Genomic DNA, 26,483 nt, shown 5'->3' with positions numbered 1-26,483 from the left:
TGTATTTGTTAGGAGTCTCACCAACTGTTTTACCTGGGATAGCCTAAAACTGTGATCTCTCGATTTCTGTCTTCTAAGTAGCTTGGATAACAAGCACCAGCCACAGCCCCACATTTGTGTTTTAACTGTCTATTTGCTTGGTTACCTTGTTCTTTTCCACTTCTAGCTGAGATTGTTCTGGACAGGGATCTTGGTTTTCAAAGTTGTCCTGCCCTGTGCTTCAGGGTGAAGGGCTGGTGCTCATTTGTCCTCTTGGGGGATATCGGCTGATTTGGTTTTTTGGATCAGCATGAAGCTCAGAGTTCACCTAAATCCTAAATTAACCTGAAATCCATGTTAATTGAAAGCTAATATTTACTGGGTTTCATCATGACTCCCTGGTGAGAGGGGTAATCATAAGCTGGTGACCAGTTCTGTGTCCTCTGACCGCCGCTTCTCCTGTGCGGCGGAGGCTTGACCCTGGGCATTCTCTCTGTGGAGGATTTGGTTGTCGGTGGTGAGATCGATCATTCTTCCGTGCTAACGGATAGGCATTAGAGGCACTAGCTGACCTTCTGTTGGGTATGAGAGTCTGTGCCTGCCTTTGTTCAGACTGTGAATGTTAACGGGCAGAATGGGAGCCTGTGTGTCCCAGAAATGCGTCTCCTGAGAGGATCCAGGTCATAGCAGCTCCTGCCTTGAGAGAGCTCTCGGGTCATCTTACTGTGCCTTCCTAGGTGTCCCTCTCTGAGCTTCCCGGCTAATGTCTCTCATCTAAATGCCCGAAGGGCTGCAGGCACAGCAGTAAGTTAAGTTGATCTTTTACCTCTAGATCGCCTTTGAGCATCAGCAACTGAGGAGTTCTTAGGTGAGTAACTCAGTCAGTAACTGAGCCAAGAGTGCACGTAGGGCCCAGGGCTGCCACAGCCAGGGGCAGGGCGCCAGCCGCAGGAAGTGCCCACCGAGTTTATTCCTCATCCTCCCGCTGGCACGCCAGCCAGCTCCTTGTCCCATGGTTCAGACTTGAACCTGGTCTGCGCTGAGGTTCTCAGTTCAGCACTGGACTTGGAGACAGCACAGCTTACCAGCAGTGTCCCCAGGGGTCAGCCTCGCCTCCCCGGCTGACGGTGCCACAGTGGCTGCCGCCTCCTGGTGCATGGAAAAGCAGTTGAGAAAGCGGTGTCCGCCGACTGCTGCCCAAGTCCCAGGGCGCGAGGTCGGCTCCGGGGCGATGGTCGGTGTCCAGCTCCCAGCCTTCAGCCCTGACTGCCCCTCCGTCTCCTGCCTCTGTTTCCCAATCTACCTGTGTGTGTTCATCACGGAAAGTGTCTTCTGTAACTCTGAAGTCGGTGACGTCGAGGCGTCAGTGTAAGGGGTGGGGTCTCTAAGGTGCTCAGAGATCTCACCCGTGGTGAGAACTTCGGTGCTCTGAGGAGTCGTGTTTAACCCTTCTCCCTCCCCTCCCAGTCAGCGCTCTCCTCCATGCCAGGCATGCCAGGCACGCTCGCTGCCGTGTTGCTGCTCCACATCACAAAGACGAAATGTTACGATGAAATCAGAGCGTGAAGAGCTGGCTCGTGAGTTCGCACAGGCTCGGACAGTGTTGTCTACAGTGTGCGAGCCAACGGAATGTGGGCTCCTTTCATTGTCACGGCAGTGCCCCTTTTTTGGGTGTCCGTGGCGTGTTACCCTACACCCCCCTCACGGTCGCCTTGCTTCCTGCGTGACTGCGGGCCGCCCTCTCTGAGCGCGGCAGCCGCACAGCCCCCGTGCTCCTCCTGTTCTCTTCCCAGCCACGCTGAGGGAGCTGGTCTCCCAGACCATGATCTGCTGGGCCCAGGAGAACCAGATCCAGGACGCGGAGCTGGTCCGCGTGATGTTCGACCTCCTCCGGAGGCAGTACGACGGCACCGGGGAGCTGCTGCGGGCCCTGCGCAAGACCTACACCATCAGCCAGACCTCCGTGCGCGACACCGGCCAGCTGCTGGCCGCCCTGGGCCAGATTCGCTCCCTCCTCAGCGTCCGGATGGGCAAGGAAGAGGAGCGGCTCATGATCCACGGGCTGGGGTAGGCCGGGGCCACGCCGCGGAGGGCACGCCGCGGAGGGCTCGCCGCGGGGTCACAGGTCACGGGCTGGGGTAGGCCAGGGCCACGCCGCAGAGGGCTCGCCACGGGGTCACAGGTCACGGGCTGGGGTAGGCTGGGGCCACGCCGCAGAGGGCTCGCCACGGGGTCACAGGTCACGGGCTGGGATAGGCCGGGGCCAAGCCACGGGGTCACAGGTCACGGCCTGGGGTAGGTCGGGGCCACGCCACGGGGTCACAGGTCATGGGCTGGGGTAGGCCGGGGCCACGCCGTGGAGTGCTCGCCACGGGGTCACAGGTCACGGGCTGGGGTAGGCCGGGGCCACGCCGCGGAGTGCTCACCGCGGGGTCACAGGTCACTGTAGAAGGCCTGGCCCTCCTCCTGGTGGGATTACACCGTTGGCTCAGATGGGCCACCTGCTCCTCAGGGACGTGATAAAAGGAACAGGGAGGATTCTTAGGTGAGGGAAGCACAATACTGTCACTTGAATCTTCTGAAAATAACCACAGGGAGACGAGGAAAACCAAACCCAGAGGATCGGAGCCTTCCTGAGGCTTCCTTCTGGGCCTTTCCGCTGAACTCTCACCTATGGAGACGTTTTGTGTTGTAAGATTCCTTACCCATGTTCACGGTTCAGGGGTCGGACTTAGAACAGTGTAGCACCACAATTGGCAACATTTTCGCCATTGTAAGGATCTCTCACATAGTAACACTTGCATTTCACAGATTAGAGAAGAAAAATGCACCCCAGGGAGTCACTGGCCAGTGTGTAACTTCACTGATTTAAATCAAAGTCAACACTGTAGCATCCGCCCCCCCCCCAACCCACAGGCAGACATCCAAGGTCCTCCAAGGTCCGGGAAAGGGACTTCGAGTACAGCTGGGGGAGAGGGTGCAGACAGGGGCATTCCACAAGCTCATTCCCAAAGATGGCTTTTACAGGAACGGAAAAGGGCCTCAGAACTGACCTGAGTTCAGACCACAGTAGCAAAGACTTAATGATAGAGCATGGAGGAGAGAAGGCAGCTGATTTGGACTGTCTCAAAAACAGTTACAAGCAAAAGTACCAGGGTCGACTGTTTACATGTCAACAGAAACAACACCAGAGAGAAACACGTTCCATTCAGAAGCCAATATTGATAAATCAGGAAGTGAAGACTGTCAGCGGGGGAGTCACCCACACGCTTACGGTCCTCTTCCCCCGCAGTGTGCTCGCCCCCTCCCCGAGTTCTTAGCGCGCAGAACCAAGCAGGTGCTGACCTCTCGCTCTGCTCTTACCCTAGAGACATCATGAACAACAAGGTGTTTTACCAGCATCCCAACCTCATGCGAGTCCTGGGCATGCACGAGACCGTGATGGAGGTGATGGTGAACGTGTTGGGAACCGAGAAGTCGCAGGTAGGACCATGCAGAGGCCTGGACTCAGGGCAGGGGTCCATGGAGCGATGGATGTGCACCAGGCCGGTCTGCCTGTCTCAGTTCACTCTCCTCGGGGAGACAGGGCTGCGCATGATGCCAGAATGGAGCCCAGAGCAGACAGCGCCGTGGTTGGTGCCAGTTCTCAGAGCTCGGGGATCTCCTCACCCCACACACCCTTCCGATGCGTAGGTCTCGCCCTGCATCCTGCAGCGCTGCTCCTTCCAACGTGGAACAACGCTGCGTTCCTTTGGGCTGAGCCAGAGCAGGCTGTTGTGAGGATGTAGGGATGCTCACGGTCCCGGCAGCCGCTGCTGTCAGCCAGGCTCCTGACAAACCCATTCCCTGCCAGCTCCCCCATGAAGCCAAGGGTCCCGCGGGTGACAAGGGGAAGGAATGGGGACTGGGAGATGGCGGGCTCTGTCCCGGCTCCTCTGAAGCATCAGGTGGCTCTGGAGACCGTACAGACACAGTCGCAAATGCTGGGAATAAATGGATCCCGGCCCAGTTTTACCAGTACGGGGGGAAGGGGGGAACATGAAAGAAGGACTGGAGCCCCGCTCACCCCCCTCCGGTGTCCCTCTCGTCTCTTGGGAAAGTCAGCTCTGTCCACAAGATTCCCCGTGTATGTTCTATCTAGATCCTCAGTGAGCGGGGCGCTGCAGCTGTCAGAGGCCAAAGCAGATGCCCAGGGGGATCCAGTCAGGTCTTTCTAGCATCCTGAGGCACCGTTTAGGATGGTAGAAAGCGGCCTGGCCTACGGGGGCTGGTACTCTGCCATGCAGGGGCATCAAGCACAGTCATCAGTGGCGTGAGGTGGCATCTCCGTGCTGATGTCCATGGCTCTGATTTTAGCTGTGTAGGAGGAGCTCACAGGAGACACTTATGAAGGACAAATGTAACTGCGGAAGGTTCCCCAGAGGAGTGCGGTGCTTGTGGCTCCCTGCCTGCAGGCCCAGCTGTGTCTCTGGGCACTTGCTTTCAGTGGGCCTGCTTTTTGATGGCCCCTGCTTCCCTTCCAGGTATTTCCCATCAGAGGGGTCCGGCCCACGCCCTCCTAGCTGGAGAGGACACTAGCCCCATGTGGCGTGGGTGGGTCCGTGTAACCCCTGAGGAAACGGACTCTGCGGGCGGCTACTCCCTCCAGAGTAGAATTAGCTCTCGTGTTTGGGGAAGGCTTTTCTTAGGTGCCCTCCGCTCTCCGTCCCTCCTGGGAACAAGTCTTGGGGAGAAAGAAAAGTGAGGAAAAAACTCACTTTCCAAACTATGCACAGCTTGTGAGACGACTTCAGAGATCAGACTTACCAGAAGAGCCCGATGGTACAGCTTCCTGTCTCTGATGTTTTCCCTACAGATCACTTTCCCAAAGATGGTTGCCAGCTGCTGCCGCTTCCTCTGCTATTTCTGTCGAATTAGCCGGCAAAATCAGAAGGCCATGTTCGAGCATCTAAGTTACCTGCTAGAGAACAGCAGTGTGGGACTAGGTATGTCTGTGTGTGTGTCTGTCTGCCGTGTTAACACTTCCACACTGGGACTCAGGTTACGCTGCCCCTGCTGATTACATAGGTGTCCAAGGAAGCACGCCACATATGCCAAAATACTTTCAAATACAAAAGAGGATGCCACCTGTGCTAGAAACACAGGCATAAAAACACGTCTGTTCTCCAACCTAAGTAGACGTGTTTCTACCAACCAGCAGTGTGGCACTTGTGCTGGCCCAGGCCCCTGGGGACCAGAGGCCAGCAGTGTATGAAAAGCTGCCTGGAAGTGAGGATCTCTCGTTGAGAAACACCCCTCCCAGCCCACTCAGCTGATCAGAAGCAGGGCTAAGGGGACCGATGTCACAGATCCAGTCCCTTCTTGTCAGGCTGGCTACCGAGTTCATTCCTGTCCCATCTTCCAACTGGCGAGTGCTACACTTAGTGTACTGCAGACCAGCCAAGAGCAAGTACAGACGAACAGTGAGACTCCATCACCCATCCAAGAAAAACACCTCACCACCTGGTCCTGACCCTCGTCAGGCGCAAGCCAGATGAATGTATGGAATATGCAAATACATGCACTTGAAATCATACTCTTTATCAAATGCAGTCGAAGGCTACTAACCTTTTTGTAAAATGCCACTGAAGTCTTCCTTAATTCTATTCTGCAAGCCAAACAGACTGAAAATAAAGGTCACAGGCAATGTTGATGGCCTGATGTGAATATGTGAACGAATGCTATTTGGAGATATTTTTAAACTCATGTGGCATCTGAGTGTTTGAGAGATCATCAGAAGGGGCCCCGAAAGTCTTGTGTTAGAAAACATGTTCTTTAGCCCGGTGCCAGTGGCTCACACCTTATTATCGCCACTCAAGGCTGAGATCTGAGGATTGTGGTTCAAAGCCAGCCCAGGCAGGGAAGTCCATGAGACACTCTTCTCCAATAAACTACTCAGAAGAAGAAGCCAGAAGTGGTGCTGTGGCTCAAGTGGTAGAGCGCTAGCCTTGAGCAAAAAGAAGCCCAGGGACAAGGCCCAGACCCAGAGTTCAAACTCTAGGACCAAGAGAGAAGAGGGGAGTTGGGGGAGACATGTTCTTGGTGTTGGAAAGATGTGTCTCACCCATTCTTGTAGACTTGTTTTCTACAAATCTGTGTTTACAGCCAGCCATGATTTTAGGGAGAAAGAATAGTAAGTCTGGCTGCGCTTGGGCCTCCGAGGGGCCCAGGCTGTGTGTGTTTACTGCCCTCTGCTGTCCACTGCGTTCCCTGCAGCCTTAACCGAGGGGGGGGCCTCCTCTTCCCCCAGCCTCCCCCTCCATGAGGGGGTCCACGCCCCTGGACGTGGCAGCCTCCTCCGTGATGGACAACAACGAGTTAGCGCTGGGCTTAGAGGAGCCGGACCTGGAAAAGGTAAAGGCCCTGGCTGGGGGACAAGCTGTCTATTCCTCGCGGTGGCCGCTCGGGGGAAGCCGACCAAAGTCTGCTGCTTCGTCTGGGCGAGCCGCGCAGAGCCGAGAGTGACCTTGAACATGTGGTCACAAGAGTTCCTTGTCTGTGCAGGGCCCTGTTGATCCTCCACAGACGAGGCTCGGTGTCATTTGACTCATGAGTTTCCACAGGGACAGAGCGGGCGGGAAGGGGTGTCGTCCGCGCCTGCTCCTGTGCCCTCCGCTGGGCTGTGGGTGGGCTGAGGACAGTGGCAGCTGTCTCTGTATCTGTGCACCACCCCTCTCCGGGAACCGCTTCCTCACTGGATGCTGGCAGGATGAACAGCGTACTTTCCAAGTGTGGAAAGAAGCAAGCGGGAAGGGCCTGGGCCGGGAGCTGGAGATCCACAGCGCCTCCACTCATCCTGCCCATGGTGGGTTCAGGCGCATGAGGGAGATGAGCATGCAGCCCTGACCAGGCCACTTAGGACGTGGTGGCTGGGGGTGGGGCCAACGCGTGGTGGTGTTTGGGGCTTGCACGGAGAGAACCCAGAAGCTGGCTTGGACAGAAGCACAGGGTGCTTGGGCATGACAAGAAAGGCTCCCCCAGAATTGGACTCTGTCGATAACTGCAGCATCGCCAGGCCACACCTTAAGTAAGTGCCAGGTATCAACCTGCAGGTCGGCAGGTCGGGGGGCAGCAGGCCCCTCCAAGAACCAACTGGCACAAAAGCAGGACTGGACTTGGGCAGGGAGAAGAGCCGAGAGATGGGGTCGGCTTCGGTGAGGGATTGTGAAAAGAGCTAGAATCCACAGGACTGCGGGGAGAGAGGCACACACAGAACGCCAGCACCCCCTAGCCAGAGACACAGGAGGACGAAGAGTGTCCATTCACCCAGCACTAGGCCGGCCCCCTCTTCCTCTGAGGAGCACAAGAGGAGGAGCAGAAATGCTACGATCCTCAATATCTGCGATGTCCAGTAGGGAGTTGGCCTCACAGTGCCAGACCTGGGGAGGCGCTGGGGGTCCCAGGCGGAGCCCCAGGCAGGGAAACGGGCAAGGAGCAGCTGGCGGGGTGGGCAGGAGTTTCTCAGCGGAGACGTCCCGAGGCTGGGGAGGCCACGCAGGCAGCACAGGGCCCTGACCCTCTGCCGGAGCGTGGGCTGTGCGAGTCCCCCCGCGGCCCCTTGCACTCACTTTAAATGGCGGGGTCGCGTGGTAGCCCTGTCTTTTAATGTCGTGAAGGCCTGTGTTGGAGGTGGCCACGCCATCTTCCCTCCCCTTACACTTTCTTTGCGTGTGGTATGGTCTCCGGGCTGGCGGTGAACGTGGCCGTGTGCTTGTGTGCTGTTCTCGGCAGGTGGTCACCTACCTGGCGGGCTGTGGCCTGCAGAGCTGCCCCCTGCTTCTGGCCAAAGGGTACCCTGACATCGGCTGGAACCCCATCGAAGGGGAGCGCTACCTGACCTTCCTGAGGTTTGCCGTCTTCGTGAACAGTGAGTCCCGTGCCTCCCGGGCTTCTCAGACCACGAGGGAAGAATAACAGATGCGAAGGGGGAAACAGGGGCTCTTTGTTCCGGGCATCATTTCAGGGGTGAAACTGGGGTTGTAACTTGGCAGTAGGAAATTTGCCCAGCATGCACAAGGTACAGGGCTCAATTCTTGGCCAAAAAAAAAATGTTTTTAATATTTTGAGTGCTTATCACATGCCAGAGGTTACCAAGGGTCAGATAATTCCAACAAAGGCTTTACTCTTGAGGAGTGTGCAATCGAATGAGAAAAGCCGACACAAAGAAAGTCCGGAGCAGTGAGAAGACCAGGTTTCTGGGCTCCTGTGTCCACGCTGTTGCTGAAGGGTGGGGCCATTGCTGGCATTCTCTAGGTACAGGATTCATGCCAAGCGGAGAGGAGGGGAGGTGACATCCAGGCAAAGGAACCTTACACAGAACCTGTAGTCAGAGTAAGAAAAGCGATGGGCTGACAATAACATAATTCCATTCCGATTAATATCTCTGAGCCGAGCAGGAGTATTACTGCTAGTGGGAAAAATCATTTCCTTTCCACCCAGCTCCTCCAGATGTCAGGCCGTGAATGAGGGGTAATTCAGACAGTGCAGAAAGCCTGTGAAGGAAAGCTCTGTGAACATTCATACTGTGATTAAGTTCATCATTCATTTTGAAACTCAAGAGAAACATTATTGCAAGCCCTTGGGCAAAGCCAGTTTACCTCAAATCAATCTCAAGGTCATTATTCAGCTTAACCAGAGGGTGTGTGGTTGGTGTCAAGCTGGCTGAGCCGGAATGATTGATGGAGCAGTGTTCCCGCTCTTCCAATCATGCTGCTTTCCTGCTTGTGAAGTCTTTGCAAGTTCTTTGCCCTGGTCCCTGCGCTGATTATCAATAGGAGTTGCACTTCACTTCCTTCCTCTTGCTGGGCGTCTCGCGCTGTCTGTCCTGCAGATGTCCAAAGTCCAGTAACCAAGGAATGGCTTCCCGGTTCAGCTGTGGGAGCCAACACATTAGCCTTGTTCTAAAGACCTGCGGCCTACTTAAAATAAAGCTCATTGGACACATTTAACACAAAGCTCTCTGACGTCGACTTAAAATAAAGCTCATTGGACACATTTAACACAAAGCTCTCTGACGTAGCGTTTCAAGTTCTTATGCACTTTGTAGTTACGTGTCCCAAACCCTAGTCACTGAGGAGAGCTGAGCTGAATTCCACCTGCAGAAATGCTCATGGCTCCCCCCGACCACTCCTGGGGGGGAGGGGGGGGAAGAATCCGAAAATGGCACTTCAGTGAGCTTGAAGTGTCAAAGTTTCAGTCTTCTTCTTCTTCTTCTTCTTCTTCTTCTTCTTCTTCTTCTTCTTCTTCTTCTTCTTCTTCTTCTTCTTCTTCTTCTTCTTCTTCTTCCTCTTCTTCCTCTTCTTCCTCTTCTTCCTCTTCTTCCTCTTCTTCTTCTTCTTCATGATTTTTTAAGTGGTTTTAGTTAAAAGGAGTTAGAAGTCAGGTTTGGGGTACAATACTTCTTGTTAATGGCACCCCTTCATTCTCCTCTATATCCCTCTCCCGTCCCTTCCTGAAAGTTACACGGTAAGCATTATTCATACAGCGAAAAACTACAAACCTGGCATGGTGGCACATGCCTATAATCCCGGCATTCTGGGGACAGAGGCAGGATGACTGCAAGGCGCAGGTAGGCCTCAGTGGCAAAGAGGATTCTTTGTCTTGGAGACCCAAAAGACAGAGTGGTAGGGGAGAAAAGGGAGGAAGGAGAAAAAGAGGAAAAGGAGAGGAGGGAGCAAAGGAGTAAAGAAGGGGGAGGGAGGCCAGTCTAGGAAGATGGGCGATTGAAAGCAGTGAACTGTGGGTTGTGTCACGGGTCTACCTGTTTGCTCTAGAATATCTGATCCCTCTGGGCTTTCACCGAAGCACCTTCCCTGTGCGCAAGCCGTGTCGATACAGACACCAGGCCCGAGGCCTCTCAGCCTGCACTGACTCGGCAGCGTCACACAGTCTGAGCTTGCTTATAAAATGCATGGCGTCATTCCGTCTTTCTTCGGGTTTTCTCATCTTTGAACATTTACCACTTTCACCATCCTGGTCATTATTTTACCCTTTGACATCTCTGGGGAGTTTTTTTCATTAATAATAATACTAATTTTTGATGTTGTATATACTGTTGCATGACATTTGAAGACAAGCTTTTTGGGGGGACAAAACAAAACCTCAGAGCTTGCACCTGCTGGACTGAAGCCGTACCTCCAGGGTGCGGTTTGCTTGTCTTGAGAACACATTTTGCCGTGCAGCTCAGACTGGCTGAGAGCTTGAGATCTTCCAGCCTCTGCTTCTAGTGCTGACATTAAGTTACAGGCGTCCCCCACCACACCCAACTCCCTGAAGACAAACTCTCTGTACACAGCTTTTAGGTTCTTCTTAAAGAATTGAGCTATAACAGTGAATGGGCAGGCTGGGATGTGGCGCCGTGGCAAAGCATTTGCCTAGCAAGTGCAATGTCCCGGGTTCGATCCCCAGCACTAAAAAGTACAGTTAAAAAAAAGCATGAATGGCCACTGATAAGCTCTTTAAATTCAGCTCAATGAAAAATTGTCTGAGTCCTATAACTTAGAATCGGGTGCTGGCTTCTGGAGGGAGAATTAAATAATTTACACACACAAACCATCTTAAGCTGCTGGTGGTGGCTATACTTGTAATCCTGATTTCAGAGGGAGTGTGAGCTAGGCGTAGTGAAGGACTTACATAATGAATAGACTATGGCAGAAGATAGAACGGAGCCCCCTGCTCCCCTCCTCTGCTTAGACATGGCTCCACCTCACAGAACCCCAACTCCCCTGGAAGGAGGTCAGCCAGAAGGCGGCCCTGCGCCCCAGTCCTGAGCTTGGGCTGGGAGCTAGCAGGCAGCCTGTGCGGGGGTGGGGGGGCTGCCCCACCCGGCCCCCCCTGCAGCCTCTGGCAGGTGGCCCCCAGCGTCCGTCCCCCATTCAGTCGGTCCCGAATCCCCGGCAATGGAAACTGTGGCGTAACACGTGTGAGTTATTTTAGTCTGCTGAGGCCCAGAGCCAGTCAGCATCTTACCTCCATCAAGGAAGGAAAGCACCAGCGTTCCTACAGCTGTCCAGTTCTCTTAGTCACTGGTGACCAATTCCACAGCAGACTCCGAACCCTGAAAGTAGGGTGACTAACTGCAACACTGCTTACCTCCTGGGAAGAACTTCTGGGGTGTTCTTTCTAGTGAGGAGGAAACCGTGCCCCTCTCCCTCAGGTGAAAGCGTGGAGGAGAATGCCAGCGTGGTGGTCAAGCTGCTCATCAGACGGCCAGAGTGCTTCGGGCCAGCGCTGCGGGGCGAGGGAGGCAAGGGGCTGCTGGCGGCCATGCAGGGCGCCATTAAGATCTCCGAGAGCCCAGCTCTGGACCTCCCCGCCCAGGGGTGCCAGAGAGACGCGTAAGTGCAGGCTGCCCGTCCCCCGGGGGGGCGGGCCTCGGGACACCGAATCCCCCCACCCCCCCACGTCCCAGCCCCCCCACCCCACGTCCTACCCCCTCACACCCCCCACGTCCCCCCCACGTCCCACCCACCCCCCGTCCCACCCCCCCACTCCCCCCACACCCCCACACCCCCATGTCCCAGCCCCCCCAATCCCACGTCCCACCCCCCCACACCCCCCACGTCCCACCCCCCCCACGTCCCACCCCCCACACCCCCCCACATCCCACCCACCCCCCGTCCCACCCCCCCACGTCCCACCCACCCCCCATCCCACCCCCCACCCCCCCCACGTCCCGGCCCCCCCACCCCACTTCCCACCCCGCCACACCCCCCACGTCCAACCCACCCCACGTCCCACGCCCCCACTCCCCATCCCACCCCCCCACACCCCCCACGTCCCAGCCCCCCACCCCCTGTCCCAGCCCCCCCACACCCCCCACATCCCCCACACCCCCCACATCTCACCCACCCCCCCACCCCCATCCCACCCCCCCACACACCCCCCACGTCCCAGCCCCCCCACCCCACGGTCCCACCCCCCACACCCCCCCACGTCCCACCCACCCCACGTCCCACACCCCCACACCCCCCACATCCCCCACCCCCCCATGTCCCACCTACCCCACGTCCCACACCCCCCCCACGTCCCAGCCCCCCACCCCACTTCCCACCCCCCCACCCCACGTCCCACCTCCCCACGTCCCACCTCCCCACCCCTCCACCCCCCCACCCCCCCCACCCCCCGTCTAAGGGGAAGAAGGTTCCAGTTGTTTCTACTGGCTGTTGAAACATTCACATTATGGTCTTGACTCTTCTAGCGCACAGTAGTTAGCACCAGCCTCTTCCGTTTCCTGCCCTGCTCCGTCCGAGTCAGACCCCCACGCATCAAAGCCTTGGTGCCCCGTGTCCCTCTCCACAGCGTCCCCAGGGACGGAGCCTTGGTCGCAAGGGCGCCATTGCTGTCCGACTCTGCATGCCTCCGGGCTGGCTCCCTCCTTCTCTCCCGAAAAGATGGGCCTCACTCAGCAGAACTCCTGTTGCTCTAGTTTGATTCCTCAGCACAGAGAGCCGCTGCGGACTGTGGAAAGTCGGAGCATGGATAAGTTGGTTGTTTCAGGGCTGTGGTTTGAGGGCGATCGCTTCCCGGATCATAGCTACGATCCGATCTTCATCACAGCCCCTGGCTGGACCTCAGAACCCACAGAGTGGTATAACTCAGCGGGGCCGCCCCCAGGCAGTCTGCTATTTTCCACTTGCAATAGGGACTTTGTAGACTGGAAAAATCCAAAACCTAGCTGTCCAAGGACCAGGCATGGTGGCACGGGCGGCCCACGGTGGCCAGTGTGTACCGGGCAGAGTGTGATCGGAGACCAGCTAGGCCGACCGTGCGAACTTTCCATTTCAGCAAGAGCCCTTAGTAAGGGGATGGTCGTGGAGGCTGGGCCTCGGGAAAAGCTTAAGACCATATCCAAAAGATAACGAAAGCAGAAGCTGTGAGTACGTCCTGATCAACAAGTCTGAGACCTGAGTTCAAACCCTAGCGCTGCCAGAAGCACAGACAGTGTCCCAAGTCCCCCTGTAACGGGGGAAACCGAGTCTGGCCATCCTACAAGCTGCACGCACAGCCAGGTGAAGCTAGGGGTCTCCGTGTGCACTGTGACAGCGCAGCTTCTGTGCTGAGGGGCCTTTCCAGAGAAGGCGCATGTGAAGCTGAACGCGGCCGGGCTCACCCCGGGTCCATTCTGTCTCCACAGCTCAGAGGGCGACGGAGAGGAGGACACGGTCGTGCACATGGGCAATGCGGTCATGTCATTCTATTCTGCGCTCATCGATCTCCTGGGCCGCTGTGCTCCCGAGATGCACGTAAGTGGAGAGACCAGCTCTGCCGAGCCGCAGCCTGGCAGGCACACTGCCGAGCCGCAGCCTGGCGGGCACACTGCCGAGCCACCTGGCAGGCACACTGCCGAGCCGCCTGGCGGGCACAGGGGGTTTCATGGACGTCGCCTCTCGCGCTGTGCCTGGCCTTGCTCGTGTGCTTTTCCCTGGGTTCCTTTTACCTGAGGTCATCCTTGTTTCATGGTCAATGAGTGAAAGTACAGTTTTTGCCGCGGACCGGGTTCTGTCAGGACGACGGAGGATACCTAGGGGAGGAACCTGGAATAGGACGGGGAGATGGCAAACAGACAACTCACACACATTAGGAGTGGATGCTGAGTGCTGAGTGCGATTTAATGCAGTGGATAACAAACTTTTATAACAAAAAGTCTCCATAGGAAAGGGCAAAAGGTTACATAATCTTGCTGCAGGGCTTCGTCCTTGGGTGGTCACCAACTGGTCGCCTGATAGGCACTTGTTTCCAGCTTTACCTCTATTTTTAAGAAATACAATGGGTTTCGATGATTGTCACCAATTAACCACTACTTTTTTCTATAGAGGCCTTAACTGTCCCATTAAGATCTTTCCTGTTCCTTCTTTAATAGTAAACACCAAGGAGACTTAGATTTAGCAAGTCTCTTAGTAAATGAGGATGTTCTTTCTCCTAAGTAGTTATCTCAGCAATTGCCATACATTCTTTCTGTTCTAGCCGCGCCTACAACTTTTTGTAAATTTCTTACAATTCCTTCTGCTGGAGTGACTTTGTGAAACCCCCAATACTTTTACTTATAACTTGTCTACTAGCCTCCATAAGAGGGGTTTCAGGGTAGCACTGAACTCTGGTGAGTTAGTCATTTTTAAGACACTCATCAGATATTGGAGTCGTCAACACTCTTAAGAGCTTTGAATAAGGGAATGTTGACAATGAGTAAGTACAATGAGCAGTAGAAACAGTAAAAGATTAATAGGCACTCTTATGAGGAAAAGATAGGCAGAAACACATCTTTTCCAGGGGTTTGCCAGCCTTTTCCCAGGAGTAGGCCTCTTAGAAGCCCTATTCTCCGAGGTAGACTTCGGTGAAGTCCCAAAACTTGGAGATAGGTTTCTGTAAAGCCCCATTCTCTGAGGTAGACTTCGGTGAAGTCCCAAAACTCAGAGATGGGTCTCGAGGCCCCTATCATGGTCTGATAGATGGTTTCCCATGCTAAGCAGACTCTACTGGGGTCGGCGTGGCATTTTTGTAAGGCAAGACTCCTGAGCACGTGCTGTGTGTGTGTGTGCGCCTCCTCTGTGCAGTGCTCCTGAGCATGTGCTGTGTGTGTGTGCGCCTCCTCTGTGCAGTGCTCCTGAGCATGTGCTGTGTGTGTGCCGTGTCTATGGCACTGACTGGCCATGTCTTGTGCACATTGTACCTCAAAAGCCTCCCCACACTGTGTTTCCGCATGCCTGTTAGGGACCAGTGCCCCGATTCTCCACTGGGGCCATCTGGAAAGACTCATGCAAGACATGGAGATCTGCTTTACCTGAGGCCGGGGGCACTGGCCCCGGAGAGTAGTCTCCCAGAAGTAGAACTTTCCGCAGTGCTGCAGGGTGGCCTGCGGAATCCATGTCTGGCGGTCTCCCAGCAGTGGAAGGGGGTGCAGTCATCGCTGACACTGGCCACGTCCACACTCGCTGTAATGCTGGCCACGTCCACACTCACTGTAATGCTGGCCATGTCCACACTTGCTGTAACACTGGCCACGTCCACGCTCGCTGTAACGCTGGCCACGTCCACACTCGCTGTAACACTGGCCATGTCCACACTCACAGTAACGCTGGCCACGTCCACACTCGCTGTAGCGCTGGCTGTGTCCACACTCGCTGTAACACTGGCCACGTCCACACTCGCTGTAACACTGGCCACGTCCACACTCGCTGTAACACTGGCCACGTCCACACTCGCTGTAGCGCTGGCCACGTCCACACTCGCTGTAGCGCTGGCCACGTCCACACTCGCTGTAACGCTGGCCGTGTCCACACTCGCTGTAACGCTGGCCGTGTCCACACTCGCTGTAATGCTGGCCGTGTCCACGCTCGCTGTAACACTCGCGTCCTGGGCTCGTGGTCGTGAGCGCATCCTGCCCTGACTCGTCTTGGGGGTCAGGGAGCCACTTCCTAGACTTCATGCCACAGTCACATGACCACTTCAACCTCCGCAGAGGAAGCGCGTGGCCTCCTTCGGCAAAGTCATCCCTTAGTGGTCCCTTCTCTGCAGAATTCAGAGAAAGCTTCTCTCTGGACAAAAGTGTCTAGAAACTAAGGGGACATGGCGTTGAACCCCTACCTTGAAGGAAGGTGCTTGGGGGTGGGGTGGGCAGGATGTGGGAGCTTGGTCCATCTAACCTCTCTCCTACAACAGCTCATCCAGGCAGGAAAAGGGGAAGCCATCCGAATCCGGTCCATCTTGCGCTCCCTGGTCCCCACAGAAGACCTGGTCGGGATTGTCAGCATTCCCCTGAAGCTCCCCTCTCTGAACAAAGGTATGGGCGCAGCCGGGACGGGACGGCCTGCCAGGCCCCAGCAGCTCCCAGGCCGTGGGCCCAGACACAGCCCTGCCAGGCCGCAGCAGCTCCCAGGCCGTGGGCCCAGACACGGCCCTGCCAGGCCGCAGCAGCTCCCGGGGCCGTGAGCCCAGACACGGCCCAGCCTGGCTGAGCAGTGGGGTCTGGAGGCAGGCGGCCCCCACGCCCGGCCACGCGGGACAGTCCTGCATCTCTCGCGACATCACACGCCTCCACAGGGCTCGGGGCTCTCTAGATTGTGGAGCAAACAGAACTAGAGAAAGTAGGGTTTGTTTCTGCCTTGATCTCCAGATCAAGCACTTTTGATTTACTTTGTGGGATCTTCCCTTTATCTTTGGGCTTCTTAAATTAAGGCTAGAATTCTTAGATAATCTAGGTGTCACCACCACCCCGCGCAGGACCCGTGCCACCGTCCCCGGCTCGGTCCTCATGTTCTAATGCCATCACCCAACCACGCAGTAATGGAGCCCTGATTTCTAGTATCTGCCTACTTCTGTAGTGTGAATATTCTCACCATGGCTGACTTCTTGCTACCATACTGGATACAAACAACCTCAAATGTAGTTTATAGTAAACAAATTGGGAACATGAATTACATTATTTGTTACCTTTTATGCATAACTTAATTCTAAATTGGCATGTTTGGTAATGGACACGTTTAATCACTGATTCTTTTTTAACAATTGGCTCTGTCCACCCCGTATAAGGTGATACCAGGACAGCGTTGTTATTTCTAGAATTCATGTTGCTCATTAAAACAAGTATTGGCAGTAAGTTCTGTGTTGCCTTTTGAAAATGTAAATAGAAAAAGGGAAATGGTGTCTCCTGTCTTTCAGACGGGTCGGTCAGCGAACCAGACATGGCAGCCAACTTCTGTCCCGACCACAAGGCACCCATGGTGCTGTTCCTGGACCGCGTGTATGGTGTTGAGGACCAAGCTTTCCTGCTGCACCTGCTGGAGGTTGGGTTTTTACCTGACCTGAGAGCCTCTGCCTCTCTAGATACAGTAAGTTGTTAAAATAAGCAAAGCAACGTTGCCTGCACTGCGCGATTAACAGCTTGAGCTGAGACGCTCATCGCTCCGCGTTCTCACTGGCTGCACATGCGTTTTAATTTACCAACCGAGGGTGGAACTCGGAGCTCACTCCTGTTCAGCTTGCTCGCTTACAGCTGCTACCGTACCTCCAGTCCAACGTTTTTGCTGCTACATTGGGGATGGAGTCTTCTAGATCTTTTTGCCTGGCTGTTGGAACCACTCTCCTCTAGATGTCAGACTCGGAAGGCGTGAGCACGGTAGGCATTACTGCCAGTGCTCATCTACTTGCCGATTTCATTTGAATAACCTGCTTTTCAGAGTGACAACAAAGAGGCACCAAGAACCCGAAGACCTTAATGTGTTGGGCAGAGCTGAGACACCTCAATAAATTCAACCTCACTCGCAGCGTTTCTAAACGTTTCTAAACATTATTTTTTGTGGGGAAACTGTCCTGTTCATTGTTGAACATTTAGCAGTGTCCCTGGTCTTTTCCCATTAGATGCCAGTAGCACCCAACTCCCTACTTGACCACCACTTCCCAGACCAATTGCACATATCAGAAGGAATCACCTCTGGAGGAAACACGGCTCTCTTGCATGGAAGAGGCTGACTGGTGGCTTTTCAGGCTGCAGATGCTCTTCCTGCAGATCTGTAACCAGAAACATGAGCCACATGTGTGCCAGAGGCCAAGGGAAATGTGTGTTTGGAAATCAAGGCTGCAGTACAGCAATCGGGCATCTATAGACACTAAGAAAGAAGTCCAGCTATTAGAGATGCCAACTACCACACATCAGGATGAAGCAGAAAGACAGTGTACCCAAAGTCCTGTGACCTAGAAGAAAAGACAGGCTACCTCATTTTGAGTCTGAAATGATTTTACTGGGATGATTAGGGAGAGAACGTTCCAAGGGGTGGCACTGGTGGCTCACACCTGTAATCCTAGCTACTCAGGAGGCTGAGATCTGAGGATCGCAGTTCAAAGCCAGCCCGGGCAGGAAAGTCTGTGAAACGCTTATCTCCAATAAACCATCAGAAAACCAGAAGTGGCGCTGTGGCTCAAGTGGTAGAGCGCTCGCCTTGAGCTGCAGAGCTGAGGGACAGCGCCCAGGCCCAGAGTTCAGGCCCCACGACCAACAATAAAAGGGGGGGTGGCACTGATCAAGAAGCATTGTACATATAAATTAATGTGGAATTGAAACATTTTGTACAGTTACTTAAAGGTAATTGAATGTAAGAACATAAGATCATCTTACTAATGCAGACTGCTGTGTGAGTCAGATACACATGTGCGTGTGCACTCACGCATACACACACCAGACACAGCCTGAGAGAGAGAGGTAAGCAGCCAGCACCATAGCTGGATGGATTTCCTTTGACTGGGTGGCCCAGGGATTATGGAAGTCCTTCCCTACTGGAGCTTAGCACAGGACTAGAGAGATCTGTTTGTGCTGTGGACGTGAGGCGTCATGGAGCAATGAAGGTGTTGGAACACGTGACGCTTTCCTATTTAAATCCACGCCTCCATCACACTTTTGCTTTGAGTTATTTTCTGAATCACTAGGTTAACAAAAAAAAAGTTAGCTGAACCTGGTGGCTCACACCCAGCTACTCAGGAGGCTGAGGTCTGAGGCTCAGGTTTGAAGCCAGCCCCAGCAGGAAAGTCTGTGAGACTCCTATCACCTGGTAACTATCAGAAAAGCCAGGCGTAGAACTGTGACTCAAGTCACAGCCTTGAGGGGGAAAAAAAAAAACAAGCTCAGGGATAGAGTTCAAGCCCCGGGACTGGCACCAAAAGGAAAAAACTAAGCTGGGCGCCAGCAAACCACACCTGTTCTCCTAGCTACCCAGTGGCTGAGCCCTGAGGGCTGTCAGTCCAAGGCCGTGGAGACAGGAACGCCCATTGACTCCCTCTCCAACTACCAGCAAAACACTTGGACTGGAGGTGTGGCTCAAGGAGGTAGAGCAATAATGATGAGAGAAAACATAAAGAATAAAAGCCTGAGGCTGAACTTTGCTCATAATACCAGCACGGGCATCCCCGTGTTTCATGGTTACAGCGGTTGCTTGTTTGCTTATACATCGCAGAACAAATGCTTTTCCACCTGGTATTCAGTTGCTCAAGAACCATGGGAAACAAACAATGTTTCTATTGAGATCCTGTACCAAGAGGCAGTTATGCATCTCATTTTAACACTTTTAAGCCGTTGGAATCAAAGCTCTGCTTTCCTCATTTTACCTTCTCTGACAATGAAAGTAAGACCCATGAGCGATGAGACTTTTTTCAGTGTGATTGCTAACGCTGCTAGATGAACTGATACGAGCATCCGGAAGTGTGTTCAGTTCAAAGGAAGCAGATTTTCAAGTTGTAAGTTATGAAAAAATCTAATTGCCCTGATAATGATGGAAAATAATGATAACGTCTTATCTTTGCAAATCTAAAGGTTTCTTTTGAACTTCTGCCATTTTCAAAGGTGGTAGTCAGTCACACTTGATCTATAGTTAGTGTCACTGAATGGGTTTCTCTTGAATTTTGTCTATCTAAGTGAACAAAAGGGAACTTTGTGAGGGAGAATTATCCCCGCGTTGTAGAGAAGGTCCTAGATTTCTGTTCCTTTTTCCCACGAAGATTGGTGACCGCTTTCGTGGGATGTATCTGATGTCACCTCTCAGCTTGTGGACTGCTCACAATGCTTACAAGTCAATTGACAAGGGTCTGAAGCACTTTCTCTTTGTAAAGATGTCACCAAACTGGTGGATTTAAGGGACCTTTGGAACTATAACCATTTCTTAATCCTCAAATTCCCAGAGGAGAATGTGTGAATCTCCATAGCGTGAAAACGGAGAACTAAGACCAGGATAATAATGTAGCAGCCTGGCATCTGGATTGGCAGCAAAGGTGTTGGATTCAACTGGCCACGAGTTCACCAGTTTGCAACAGTGGATCATGCTTTAATCCCAGCTACTCAGGAGGCGGAGATCCCAAGATTTGGGGTTCAAGGCCAGTCCAGGCAGAAGAACTTATGAGATTCCATCTCCAAAATAACCAGAGGAGGGTCAGAGCGAGCGCATGGCTCACGTGGCAAAGAACCAGCTGAGCAACCAAGGGAGGCAGCCACAGGTTGCTGAGTCCACAGTTCAACACAAACGGGCAACAAACGCTGGCCGCACCACTGGGGATGCAGCCATCTTGGGCCATTTGCTTTTTGTGTTGTTTTTCTTTTTACTTTTTTCTGTTTTGTTGGATTTCTACCCGCTGACCGGGTAGGAAGTCCCTGGCTCTGTTTCTGTGAAACGCGGGTGTGTTTCACTTCCCAGTCTGAAGCTCCGAAGCTCACAGAAAACAGGGTGACCCGCGCCGCCTTCCCAGAGACAGGGTGACCCGCGCCACCTTCTGAGACTAACGCACACCTGCCCGTCCCCAGGTGTCCCTCAGCACCACGGAGGCCGCGCTGGCCCTGAACAGGTACATGTGCTCCGCGGTGCTCCCGCTCCTCACGAGGTGTGCTCCTCTCTTTGCTGGGACGGAGCACCACACCTCCCTCATCGATTCCACACTGCAGACAATATACAGGCTTTCCAAGGGACGGTCTCTCACCAAAGCCCAGAGGGACACCATAGAAGAATGCTTGCTCGCCATTTGCAAGTAAGTGTTTCTCTCCCCGTTCTGACCGTCCACCTATCCGTGAAAATGCACGTAGTCATCTAGAGGCTGGTGAGAGGGTCTGAGAGGCGCCTGGCCTTTCCCCAGACATTTCCTCTCATGTGTCTCCATAGCTCTGCTCTTCTTAATGCTCAGCTCCTCCTACAGGGGCGAGGGGGCCTGCTCAGGCTGTGGCCCACGGAGTGACAGCCCCGGAAGAGGCTCTTTGGTGCGTGAAGTGTTCAGATTATGAAGCAATGGTTTCATTCTCAGGATAGAGCCAGGACATTGTTCCGCCCTCCAAAAGAGACCATATTCTAAGTGTAAATCAGAGTGGGGCACATTCAGGTCTCCCAAGACCTTGTGCAAAGGAAAGACCTCTTGACGCGGTGGGGAGTTAGAACATTGCTTTCCACCACTGCAGGTAGATATTAGAGCCAGCCCAGAAAAAAGGGCCTTGGGCTCTTAGGAATCTATATCAAGACTGGTAGGGTCAAAGGGTGAGGAGTCCTTTAATAGCATATGTCCTGGCATGCGCAAGCCTTTGACCTGCTGTTTTACACCAGTGATTTTCCTCTGCAGATGCAGATTGGCATCACCTGATAAGCTGCTAGATATCTAGTTCTCAGGCCAGCCTCCATACACAGCGTTCTCAGGGATGGAGTCTGCGCGGACCGGGTTCTGTCGGGACAACGGAGGATACCTAGGGGAGGAACCTGGAATAGGACGGGGAGATGGCAAACAGACAACTCACACACATTAGGAGTGGATGCTGAGTGCTGAGTGCGATTTAATGCAGAGGATAACAAACTTTTATAGCAAAAGTCTCCATAAGAAAGGGCAAAAGGTTACATAATCTTGCTGCAGGGCTTCATTCTTGGGCGGTCACCAGCTGGTCGCCTGAAAGGGCAAAAGGTTACACAACCTTGCTGCAGGGCTTTGTCCTTGGGTGGTCACCAACTGGTCGCCTGATAGGCACTTGTTTCCAGCTTTACCTCTATTTTTAAGAAATACAATGGGTTTCGATGATTGTCACCAATTAACCACTACTTTTTTCTATAGAGGCCTTAACTGTCCCATTAAGATCTTTCCTGTTCCTTCTTTAATAGTAAGCACCAAGGAGACTTAGATTTAGCAAGTCTCTTAGTAAATGAGGAAGTTCTTTCTCCTAAGTAGTTATCTCAGCAATTGCCATACATTCTTTCTGTTCTAGCCGCGCCTACAACTTTTTGTAAATCTCTTACAATTCCTTCTGGAGTGACTTTGTGAAACCCCCAATACTTTTATATTTACTTATAACTTGTCTACTAGCCTCCATAAGAGGGGTTTCAGGGTAGCACTGAACTCTGGTGAGTTAGTCATATTTTTAAGACACTCATCAGATATTGGAGTCGTCAACACTCTTAAGAAAGAGCTTTGAATAAGGGAACGTTGACAATGAGTAAGTACAATGAGCAGTAGAAACAGTAAAAGATTAATAGGCACTCTTATGAGGAAAAGATAGGCAGAAACACATCTTTTCCAGGGGTTTTGCCAGCCTTTTCCCAGGAGTAGGCCTCTTAGAAGCCCTATTCTCCGAGGTAGACTTCGGTGAAGTCCCAAAACTTGGAGATAGGTTTCTGTAAAGCCCCATTCTCTGAGGTAGACTTTGGTGAAGTCCCAAAACTCAGAGATGGGTCTCGAGGCCCCTATCATGGTCTGATAGATGGTTTCCCATGCTAAGCAGACTCTACTGGGGTCGGCGTGGCAGGAGTCTAGGATTCTGGCTTTGGAAGCTGGCCATATAATTGCAATACTCAGCCAGAAAGGGGAAGGACCTGGGAACGGTCCTGATTCTTGTTGAAGGTGATGCTTCCCAGATGTACATCTGGTACTAGGGCCGCTGAGAAGAAAACCCAGCAGCCATTTTAGAACATCCGATTAAAGTCCACTTTAGCAATGAGACATCACAACATCCCTTTTGGAAAAGCCCAAATACTAAGGATACAAATATTGGCAAAGATGGGACACCAGAACCCCCACTCACTGCTAAAGGAAATACAAAAAGGTTAGCCACCATAGCAGCTGGTCTAGAAAAGCTAAACTCATACAAGTGCCCTCCATATTACAGCACACAGCGACCACTTTCGCAGCCTTGGCAGAAGGAATGGTTCCACCCACTTTCTAGAGGCTCCTAAGACCACATCAAAGGAACAATTAGATTAATCAGCTTAATCACAATTAAATCTTAAAATTTGTTTTTTTAACAAACAGCATGTTATCCAGTCATATGATCCTTGATATTTACCCAAAGGAGTTGAGGACATGCATCACACACAAACATAGCTGCACATATGTATTTAGATCGCTTGTATGCATAATTAGCAAAATATAGCAGCAAGCTGTTGTAGTAGGTGATGCAAAAAAAAAAAAAAAAAAAAAAAAAAACTGCACCAAATCCAGGCAATGGGTTATTCACTGCTCAAAAGAAATGAGCCATCAGGCTGTGGAAAGACATGAGTGAACCTGAAATGCTGAGTAAAAGAAGCCAATATGTAAAGGCTATCGTAAGACCACCCCCACCCCCGGCCCCTCCCCCGGCCATCGGGGTAGAATAGCACGGAGGGGGAAACGAGCGCTGAACTGGTTAGAACAATGGAAATGCTTTCTATGACCGTAGGCCTGTCCTTAGATACTGTGTAATATATGTGCCTGCCACTAGGTGGCGGCAGACTCCGTGTAGGCCGCTGGCCAACCTCCTCTTGTGCAGAATGCCCAGGGATTCTTGGTCCTCAGCGATGGCCGTACAGCTGTCTGCACCTCCTTCCTTCACGCTCTCTGCCCATAATCACTGCCTTCAGTGTGCACTGACCCTGGAACACTTTATTGCTCGGTGATTAGAATGTATCCGCAGGTGTCCCAGCTGAATAGACCTTTCTGCATTTTAGCGACGTGTCCATGCTTTGTGTTTAAACACTGCTTAGCCCCAGGTGTGCGTCCTCCTTTCTTTCCTTTGCTGTTGCTCTGACTCACCTCCTCCGCCCTTTCTGTTGCTCCCGCTCCGTGCTGCAGTCACTTGAGGCCCGCCATGCTGCAGCAGCTCCTGAGACGCCTGGTCTTCGATGTGCCACAGCTCAACGAGTACTGCAAAATGCCTCTAAAGGTAAGTGTCACCCTCCACGCCCAGGAAGCCGGCCTCAGCGCCATCGTCACAGCGTAGGGCAGCGCGGTGGGCTCCACCCCCTCCACAGGTCAAAGCCCTTCTTCAGTACCCAGGTCAAGAGGGGAGATTTCTCACATTAACTGCTCACCTTGTCTTTTTTTTTTTTTTTTTCCAGCTATGGGCTTTGAACTCTGGGCCTGGGCACTGTCTCTGTGCTCTTCAGCTCAAAGCTAGCGCTCTACCACTTGAGCCACAGCACGACTTCCAGTTTTCTGGTGGTTTATTGGAGATAGGAGTCTCACGGACTTTCTTGCCCGGGCTGGCTTTGAACCGTGATCCTCAGATCTCAGCCTCCTGGGCAGCTAGGATGACAGGCGTGAACCACTGATGCCCAGCTTCAACTTGTCATTTTTTAAGTTGTCATATTTATTACTTTAGCAGAGGCTTTTACACTTCCCTGCTCTACTTAGGTTGCCAAAATATTTCCAGCCTTAAAAATCTTTGAGAACTGGGAATGTGCCTTCGTGGTAGAGTACTTGCCTAGCATACATGAAGCCCTGAGTTCAATTCCTTAGCACCACATTAACTGGAAAAGCTGGATGCCGGGTGCTGGTGGCACACCCTGTAATCCTAGCTACTCAGGAGGCTGAGATCTGAGGATCGTGGTTCAAAGCCAGTCCGGGCAGGAAAGTCCGTGAGACTCTCCAATAAACCACCAGAAAACCAAAAGTGGCACAGTGGCTCAAGTGGTAGAGCACTAGCCTTGAGCATAAAAGAAGCTCAGAGACAGGCCCAGAGTTCAAGCCCCAGGACTGGAAAAAAAGAATCTTTGAAAGCTCGGTAGTTTATCCTTCAAAAGGACTAAAATGTCCCTCTTCTGCATTGTTTTATTCTTTTATCTTGTAAATCCTCCTCTTTGTCTTATTTTTAAAATTCTTTTTTTAGAAAGTACGGAACCTTTCTTTTTTTGTTTGTTTCTGGTTTTCCCTTAGTTGTAGACAGTTCATTGTGGCTCCTGGGGCTGGAATCAGCCACCAGCCCAGGAGGACTGGGCTCGCTCTGCCTCCTCTCCCACCCCGTGCCATCCTAAAATCCAGGCATCAGCAGACACCAGTCACACCTGAAAATGAAGACCCTGCCTAGTGACATTCACAGACCTCTTCTGTCCCTAAGACATAGTTCAGGCAAGGACGTAAGGAGACGTTCTGTGGGGTAAACAGCGTTCCCAGAGGCTTTGGTTCAGTCTCCAAGGCTCCCGGCCCCTCTCCCTGCCACCCAGCAATCTCAGACGACTCACACAAGGTATTCGGGCTGAATCGCTCGCCAGTCTGACTTGGCATCCGTTCCCAGTTAACTCTGCTGTCAGCCTCATGCTAACTCATGAGAGACATTGCTGGTCATGCTGGTATCAGAAAACTGGATGTGGTCCCACCTGCTGGGAAAGGGTGTTAGCAGTGCACTTCTGCCCTTCACTGGGGAAAGGTGGAATTGCTGCCACGTCACAGGGCCTTACGGGGTTGGAGAGGAGCCATAATTAAATGCAGAGAAAACCTTCACAGCCACAACTTGCTGCCCACCGGCCCCTCTCCATGTCAGCGTCCCCAGGATCTTCCAGAGCTACAGGCACAGATCTCAGGAGAACTCCCCACGCCCGCTGGCTGGCCCAGCACTCACAGACCACAGGCAGAAGGAATGGTCCCACTCCATGGCCTAGAGGCTCCTAGGACCACATCCAAGGACACAAGAGCTAGCCAGGCAGCTGCGGCTCCGGCAGGGGCTCATTAGTCCCGTGCGCAGACCCTTCCCGCGCCGCCCGGAGGGGCCCCGGGTGCTTGGAACGTGGGTTTGTCCTTAGGATCTCTGCATGCTGTTTTATTCTCCCCTGACGGCTCGTGGCGCCCGTGGATGTCTCCGACCTCCTGCTCTGTGCCTCCCAGCTTCTGACAAGCCACTATGAGCAGTGCTGGAAGTATTACTGCCTCCCTGCGGGATGGGGCGGCCACGGGCTGGCTGTGGAAGAGGAGTTGCACCTCACCGAAAAGCTCTTCTGGGGGATCTTTGACTCCCTCTCCCGCAAGGTAACGTCAGTGCGTCCTACACAGACAGAGACCCTTGGAGACCCAGGGACACAGAGAGAGTGGGGACAGGCATCTGTTTAGCTTTGCCACGGGCTCAGGACAGTGCTAAGCACATCACAAGCATAATCCTTACTATGGAAACCACCATCATCATCGTTTTAAAGGAGTCAAAGTCAAATGACTTGATGCACTCCTAAAGTAACACCAGAAGGAACCATCAGAGTAAAGCACAAAAATCCCTCCTGACGTTCCTCCCTCCTCTTTTTCCTCCTGCTGAGCCTTTGCCAAACACTAGCAAGAGGAGGATTCTGGGCATCTGCTCTGATGTGGGGCCATGAGACATTCAGACTGGGGCTGCTGGGGAGGGGCCGCCAGACTCCCATCCACAGGGGAGGTGGGGAGGGGCGCAGGGCTCTAACCCCCAAACCTTTCAGGACAGTGACTGAGGCGGAGCTTGCTGTGTCCAGTGCGTCTAGATGTGGGAAGTCAGGAGTTCTAAAGGATAAAAATGCCTGGTTTTCTTCAAGGATGAGTACAGCTAGCTTCCCGAAATGCACTTAAAGGTACCTGTTTAGATCAGATGAATTGACAGCAGTTTATCCCTGGCTGGGTTCAGTAGAAAGTAGATAAGGGACTGAGCCGTTTGCTGCTGATCCTGACACATACCGGCTACTGTGACGCAAAGCAGAGCATGCATGCTCTCTCTGGTCCTAGAGCCTCCTGTGCCTTCTCTGCCTCAAGTAGGGTCT

General features: G+C 53.1%; 1 protein-coding gene across 1 annotated transcript in view; it reads left to right on the top strand.

Moving 5' to 3' along the window:
- The window catches only part of Ryr3 (ryanodine receptor 3), a 348,483-nt gene that overhangs the window by 232,901 nt on the left and 89,099 nt on the right, over positions 1–26,483 (top strand). The window contains exons 39-50 of the mRNA XM_070005709.1: positions 1,773–2,046; positions 3,348–3,462; positions 4,835–4,964; positions 6,269–6,372; positions 7,750–7,885; positions 11,174–11,354; positions 13,154–13,262; positions 15,676–15,796; positions 16,675–16,844; positions 20,297–20,517; positions 23,566–23,656; positions 25,594–25,734. Of these exons, the coding sequence (XP_069861810.1) occupies positions 1,773–2,046; positions 3,348–3,462; positions 4,835–4,964; positions 6,269–6,372; positions 7,750–7,885; positions 11,174–11,354; positions 13,154–13,262; positions 15,676–15,796; positions 16,675–16,844; positions 20,297–20,517; positions 23,566–23,656; positions 25,594–25,734 (1,793 nt within the window). The remainder of the gene's footprint in view (positions 1–1,772; positions 2,047–3,347; positions 3,463–4,834; positions 4,965–6,268; positions 6,373–7,749; positions 7,886–11,173; positions 11,355–13,153; positions 13,263–15,675; positions 15,797–16,674; positions 16,845–20,296; positions 20,518–23,565; positions 23,657–25,593; positions 25,735–26,483) is intronic.

Source organism: Dipodomys merriami, unplaced genomic scaffold (genome assembly GCF_024711535.1).
Source record: "Dipodomys merriami isolate MVZ:Mamm:240054 unplaced genomic scaffold, mDipMer1.0.p SCAF_69, whole genome shotgun sequence".
In the NCBI taxonomy this organism is placed as follows: Eukaryota; Metazoa; Chordata; class Mammalia; order Rodentia; family Heteromyidae; genus Dipodomys; species Dipodomys merriami.
Note: the sequence above shows the minus strand (reverse complement) of the source record. Positions and strands in the feature narration are given on the sequence as shown.